This window comes from Piliocolobus tephrosceles, chromosome 8 (assembly GCF_002776525.5).
Source record: "Piliocolobus tephrosceles isolate RC106 chromosome 8, ASM277652v3, whole genome shotgun sequence".
NCBI lineage: Eukaryota > Metazoa > Chordata > Mammalia > Primates > Cercopithecidae > Piliocolobus > Piliocolobus tephrosceles.
Genome location: NC_045441.1, coordinates 11,453,996 through 11,461,173, shown reverse-complemented (window position 1 = coordinate 11,461,173; position 7,178 = coordinate 11,453,996). Strand labels below are relative to the sequence as shown.

The 7,178-nt window shown below is 57.8% G+C and overlaps 1 protein-coding gene across 1 annotated transcript in view; it reads left to right on the top strand.

Annotated features, from left to right (window-relative positions):
- The first annotated feature begins 2,336 nt into the window (after positions 1–2,336).
- Positions 2,337–7,178, top strand: part of RASA4B (RAS p21 protein activator 4B) — a 34,559-nt gene continuing 29,717 nt past the window's right edge. Inside the window, exon 1 of the mRNA XM_023218729.2 lies at positions 2,337–2,475. Within this exon, the coding sequence (XP_023074497.1) occupies positions 2,411–2,475 (65 nt within the window). The 5' untranslated portion in view covers positions 2,337–2,410. The remainder of the gene's footprint in view (positions 2,476–7,178) is intronic.

The following is a 7,178-nucleotide window of genomic DNA, read 5'->3' as shown; positions in this document are numbered from 1 at the left end:
AGCCGGTATGGTGGTGGGTGCCTGTAATCCCAGCTACTCAGGAGGCTAAGGCAAGAGAATTACTTGAACTGGGGAGGCAGAGGTTGCAGTGAGCTAAAGATCGCACCACTGCACTCCAGCCCGGACAAGAGAGTGAGACTCCATCTCAAAAAATAAATAAATAAATAAATATAAAAATAAAAGACAAATTCTCCCTCAGCCGCCAAAATGACTCACAAGGAACTAAGAACACTAGATGCCTGTGGGGGAGAATCTGTGTGGCTGGGTGAGACTTGCGAGACTTACTTTCCTTTTTTTTTTTTTTTTTTTGAGACAGAGTTTTGCTCTTGTTGCCCAGGCTGGAGTATAATGGCGCGATCTCGGCTCACCACAACCTTCACCTCCCAGGTTCAAGCGATTCTCCTGCCTCAGCCTCCCTGGTAGCTGGGATCACAGGTGCCCACTACCACGTCCCGCTAATTTTTTTGTATTTTTAGTAGAGACGGGGTTTCACTATGTTGGTCAGGCTGGTCTCGAACTCCTGACCTCAGGTAATCCACCCGTCTCAGCCTCCCAAAGTGCTGGGATTATGGGCATGAGCCACCGCACCTGGCTACAGATTTACTTTTCATTGTAATCATTGCAAACTCTATTTTTTGAATTTGATCAAATGTGCCTGTACCATACAAATAATAAAATAGGAAAAGAAAACAATAAAACAAACTAGAATCTGTGTTAGACAACCCCCTCACACACACAAATATATCCTGTGTACTTTGTTTTTTGAGACAGAGTCTCACTCCTTTACTCAGGCTGGAGTACAGTGGCTCGATCTCAGCTCATTGCAACCTCCCTCTCCCAGGTTCAAGCAGTTCTCCTGCCTCAGCCTCCCAAGTCACTGGGATTACAGGCACCCACCACCATGCCCAGCTGATTTTTGTATTTTTAGTTGAGATAGGGTTTGGCCATGTTGGCCAGGCTGGTCTCCAACTCCTGACCTCAGGTGATCTGCCCACCTCAGCCTCCCAAAGTGCTGGGATTACAAGCCTGAGCCAGCACATTTGGCTAATGCCTCTTCAATTTGATAACGTGTGCATGTACCATACAAATAACAAAATAGGAAAACGATGTAACAGAAACTAGAATCTGTGCTAGACAACCCCTCCCCCCCCACACACACATTATCTTCTGTGTACTTTGGTTGGGCAGGTGTTTCTGCTATCACCACCTACGTCTTTGCAGTCGATGAAACTGAACCAGCTCACAGAAGCTCAGGAAGCTGCCCAGGGTCACCCAGCAAGGGAGTGAGTGGTGAAGCTGGGTCCCGACCCAACTCTGTGGTCATGCTTGCGACAATGCCCTTAGGAGAGCCAGCTCGCCAGGGCCAGTCTCTGCTGTGCAGGGGCCCAGGACTGAACCATGAAGATGGATAATTCCAGAAACTCCGCTCTGGACAGAATCTGTGAGAAGGATCTCGCCCCAGTGGAAAGACCTGCCATTAGGGAGTACGTGGGAGGCCAAGCCTGGCAAGCCTGGCAAGCCTGGCCCGGGTGCTACCTGTGTGACCTCCTGACCTCCAACAGGAAATCTTCCCACTGTGAACCTCATCCAGGTTCCCACTGCGGGGACGCTGGAGAAGTAAATCAGGTGACAATTGAGAAAGCAGCTTCTCCCAAGCAGGTGCACAAAAAATCAAAACAAAAACAGGTCTCTCAAACCCAAATGCCAGTTTCCAAAACCTCTGAGCTACCCGGGCTCTCGCTGTCTCCTTCTGGGCCCAGGTGGCTGTGATATAAACACTCCTGTTTGCTGTTTGTTACATTCATCAGAACGCTCATTCATTCAACTCACATCCACGCAGGGCCTTCCACCCGCCAGACTCCGGTGGTCCCGGCGCGGTGGGAACGTGTCCTCCCCTTGCACGCGCTCCCCCTCCAAGGCCCGCGTGTCCCCAGCTTACAGTCAAGAGTCACCCCCCCATCCCCCGGTGCTCGGCGTTCCTCGGTACTCCCGCTCGGACCACACCCGCCGCCCACACGCACCCGCGGCCCAGACCACGTGGCCCGGATTCCCCACCCGCGCCTCCAGGGGCGCCCCGCTAGAGCCACCGCGCGGGCAGTGCCCGCAGCCCGGCGAGCGTCAGCGCCTCCGCACAGGCCCCGCCCCTCACACCCCACATGGCCAATGAGCGCCGCGGCCCCGGCAGGCCCCGCCCCGCTCCGGGGAATCCCGGTCGCGGATTGGCAGGCCCGGAAGCAGTGTACCAGCACGTGGGGCGGGGGTGGGGTGAGCGGAGTGGCAGCGAAGCCCCGCCCCCGCCGCCCCGCCCCCGCCTCCCTCCCCGGGCCGCCCCCCGCGGAGCCCAGTCCAGCGCCCGCCGCCCGCCACCCCGGACCCCGGTGTCTGGCTTCCCCCGAGCCGGGACCCCGCGATGGCCAAGCGCAGCTCGCTGTACATCCGCATAGTGGAGGGGAAGAACCTGCCCGCCAAGGACATGTGAGTGCGGCCAGGGGTGGGAGCCCCAACTTTCCGGGGAGGGGCACTGCCCCCCAAGACGCCTGAGCTTTCCGGGGTCCACCCACAAGTAGAGCAGCGGAGAGGGTGCGGGAGTGCGGCCGCGGTGGGGGATCGGCGGGGAAAATGGGGACAGTGACATTTGCTGTGAGCACCAGACGGGGTGACAACCGAGGGGGGGCGGGAAAAGTGTCACCGAGGGCTGGGGGACTGGGAACTAGGGAGGGGGCGAGAATTTGTCAGCGATCCGCTGCTCACGAGGGGAAGGGGCTTTGATAGGACAGGAGCTGGAGCTGGGTGACGTGCCAGGGGAGACGTCTTGGTGATCTGCCCCTGGGGTGTAGTTAGAGGGGTGGGGTGTCCCCCTGCAAAGGAAAGGTCTTGATCAGTAGTTCCAGAGCCCTTAATGCCCCTGAATGTGCACCTGAAGCACATGCTGGGGCCCAGGGGCTGTCCCCGGGCTTCCTGCTGTGCACTTGGGTAGGAGGGACTGGCATGAAAAGTGAGAACAGGTCAGAAGGACAGGACAGGTGCAGGACTGTGGGGGAGGGAAGGAGGGTAGTAACTGTCTCTTGTGCCTTGGGCTTTACACCTGAGCCATCCCGTTAATCCTCGCAACCACGCAGAAAGGCGGTTCTCACCCTTCCATTTTACAGATGAGAAAACTGAGGATCAGAGACGTGAAATGCTGGCTCCAAGTGGCAGGCAGAGCAGGGTCTTGAGTCTAGGGCTTCTAACAGGCACTGACATCTGGGGATTCCCCTGGTCCCTGGCTCGATTTGAGGAGGTTTCAGGGGCCCCTCGTCCCACTCTTCTCAGTAGGTCCCAGGGCTGAGCTGCCTGACTCCTGGCCCCCCATCTTGGTCTTGCCACCACCTTCCTCATGTGCAGGGTTTAGGCAGCTCCCTGCTCCTCAAGCCTCAGTTTCCCCTCTTTAAACTAGGGGTTGAAATCCCTCTAGAGGAAGAGGGGGAAAGCTCAAAGGTCGAGGGGCACTGGCTGCCTGGAGGAGGAGGGTGGGAGGGGAGAAGGGGAGCCTGGAGGAAACAGAGTCCAAAGTCTGTGGGGCTGCAGTTCCCCACCCCTGGGGCTCCTCGTCGGGGCGCCCCAGGCTCCTGGATGCAGAGAAGTGGTCAGCGTGGGCGAGGGGGTGGGGCGGGGTGTGAGGCAGGCACTCCGCTCACACATATGTATGGTGGCCCCTGTGAGCTTCCCAGCACGCTCAGCGTGCCACCACTGAGAGCAGCGCCAGTTCCAGGCCCCCTGGGTCTGATGAGGCCCAGCTCAGCAGTTACCATGACAATGGGGAAGGGAGGGCGGTGGGCAGCCCTAGGTGGGTTTCTGTGCTTGGAGGCTTGGAGGGAGATGGAGTGGGAGCTGCCAGTGAGGTCTGTGGGCTGGGAAGGCAGAGGAGCTCGGAGAAGGGTCTCAGCCTCCAGGCCCAGCCTTTAAGCACCTCCACCCCCTGCCACCACTGGCACTAGGAACTAGGTCATCTTGGCCTCTTCTGGCTGGTGACGGCTGGGAGGAGCAGCCCCTCCATCTGTCGCCTCCCTCCTCATCCCCACAGCAGCTGGCCCTAGTGCCTGGCTCCAGGCTCTCTCCAGCCCAGGGCAGCGGAGCTCTTGGGGTATGCCTACCTGGGAGCCCAGTGCCTGGTTCCCTGCCCAGTGCTTTGCCTCTGAGCAAAGGGGCTCCATCTACAGTGGAGGGGTGCCTCGGAATCTCGCTCCTCACCGTGTCCCCCTGCCTGCCCTACTCACGTCTCCCTTGCAACCCCCCTATCTTCCCCTGTGGCTAGCATACACAACTCTGACCTGTCAGCCACCTCTTTAACCATCCCATAAACAGTCCCTCACATTTGGGTTACTACCCTTCACATCTCTGCCTTCGCCCATGTGTGGGGACTTCTGTCTTCAAGCACTCCGATTCACTCCTCCAGAAAACTCCCATTCATCCTTCAGGACCCCTCAAACTTCTCCTCTCCAGGGCATTCTCTGGTGGTCTTGGGCAGAGTTCCTGGCTCTTGGTCTCGCCCCCCAGCACTTTGGGTGGCAAGAGGAAGCCCCTGGTGTAGCAGGGACTGTGAGGGCAGGGACGGTGACTCATTAATCGTGGCACCAGGTCCACAGTAGGGGAGAATAAGAGGTGTTGAGGACTTCCCCTACTTAGTCCTCATCTTAGCTCTATAAGGGAGACATCCTCAGTTTGCACATTGGGAAACTGAGGCTCAGGAAGTGAAAGTCATTTGCCAAGTTGATACAGAGGGTAGGTGGAGAAGTCCGGATTCAGACTGCCTTTGTCTACTGCTGACAGGCTGAGAATCCTAGCCTGCCCACAGCTGCAAGATTGCGGCTGGGCTCGGTGAGACTGAGCCTCGGAAATCCTATGCAAAGCATTTGGCTGCAGAGTCGGGCAGGGGTTTGGAGATCATGGGAGGCCCTCACTGAGTACTGGAGTTTCCCTGTGCCTCACCAGTGCCCTGCCTATCTTCTGAGTGGCATCCTCTCCAGCCAGGGCTTGCATACTTCTGAGGACGGGGAGCTCACCACCTCTCATACTGGCTCATCTTGACTCAGTTCCAAGGAGGAAACTGTCCTCACACAGCTGCCAGCTGCCTTCCTGCCACTTCTACTCATGGGTTTTTGTTCCTCTAAAGGGCACAGAGCACAGCTGCATTCCCCATCACTGCTAGCTTTCAGAGCCTGCCTGTTCCTGCCCTGCCTCTTCCCACTGTCTCCCATCCCTGTGTACCTAGGCATGAGCCAAGTCTCACGATGACCAGTGACCCACTGCCTCCCACACCAAGTGGCCTTGGGGACTGGCCCAAGGCTATTTCGGGGTTTTCCCTGATCCTCCTCCTTCCACAGCCTAGAAACTGCCAAGGCCCTAAATATAGAGGACCCGAAAGTAGCCAGACAAGGCCAGTGGCGACTGGCTTGGGGAAGGAGAAATGAGAGAGGTGGGCAGCCTAGGGGCCTCACTAGCGAAGAAGGAACTGGGCATGGGTTCCAGCAACCCACTGGGGACCATGGTTGGGCCCAGGTCCTTAAATCTGGCCTCGGCCTGCTCTCAATACCGTCCTCTTGCTCCTGTCCTCTGATGCAGCCACCCAGCTCTTCACAGTCCTTGCACACTGGGGTTCGGGTCCTGCTTCCAGGCCTTTGGAAGCAGTAGCAGCCCAGTAGTGGGGGACGGCCCAGGGAGATCCCCTGTTGCCTCAGCCAGCACTGACCTCTCCCTGCCTCCTCTGAGCTCCTTGTATGGCTCCTGGGTCCTGCAGCCCAGCCCAGCACCTGGGGTGCCCAGGGGCCTGATTGCTTAGCACCTGGAGTCCCCTGGCTTTGGGTTGATGGGACACAAGCTGGGGTATTCACAGGGGGCTCCCTGGAGGGGGCTATTTGATTTTATTTTATTTCATTTTATTTTATTTTTGAGACAAGAGTCTTGCTCTGTTGCCCAGGCTGGAGTGCAGCGGCATGATCTTGGCTCACTGCAACCTCCTTCTCTGGGGTTGAAGGGATTCTCCTGCCTCAGCCTCCCCAGTAGCTGGGATTACAGGTGCACACCACCACACTCGGCTAATTTTTGTATTTTTAGTAGAGACGGGTTTCACCATGTTGGCCAGGCTGGTCTCAAACTCCTGGCCTCACGTGATCTGCCTGCCTCAGCCTCCCAAAGTGCTGGGATTACAGGTGTGAGCCACCACGCCCAGCCAGGAGGGGACTCACGAATGATGACAGGGGGAGGTTACAGGCACAGTTGCAGGTGGTGCTAACAGGTACTGAGCACCTCCAAGACCTTCTCATATCATCTCAGGACCCAGGGAAGCTCCCTTGTGAGCCGGGGTTACACTTCCCACTTTATAGGTAGAAAACTGAGTCTTGGTAGACATTTCCTGTCTGTGTCCAGGAGCTTCTGGAGCTGTTTGCCCCAAGTGCCTTCCTCTGCCGGAAGAGCCCCTTTTGAGAAGGGAAGCAGAGGTTGGAACTCCCCACCCTCCACCACAGAAACACACTTCCTTTTTATGGACACTCAGTGGAGGAACAGCTCTAGAGACAGCCCTCACTCCCCCACTTTACCCAGTACCAGCCTTAGGCCTGGCTGCAGGTCTCTCCCAGCTCCAGGATGCTCCCAACACCTGAGACCCTTGGAACTGAGCGCGGGTTTGCCTTCCCCCATCCCTCTTTCCCCAGATAGCTGTTATTCATTCATTCACCATCAGTTCATTCATATGTCCGTTCATTCGGCAAACACTCATGGGCTGCCTGTCTCGTGCCAAGCCCTGTGGGGGCCCTAGGGACACAGGCACGCTCCCCGCCCCCAGGTAGCTCAGAGCAGGTGGGAGGCAGCTGATCACTACCAGGCTGGATGGAGTGGGCAAGGAGCGTGAGTCCAGGGAGGCCTCCCCGGCCCGCCCTGGGGCAAGGGAGGGCTCTGGCAGGGCTGAAGGCAGACTGGGCAGGAGGGACAGCAGGAGCAAAGGCTCCAGGGAGAGTAAGGGGCTAGACTTTGGTGTGGAGCGTAGGGGTCCCAGGAGCTTGCCTGGAGCTGTTGCTTGGAGCTGTTTTGGGGGGAGGCAGGGATGGGGTAGGAGGGCATAGAAAGGAGGAACATTCTATCCCCTGCGAGAGGAACAGCAGGTTTCCAGTACCCCCGCCCTCTGTCCCTCTCCCCCCCCCCCC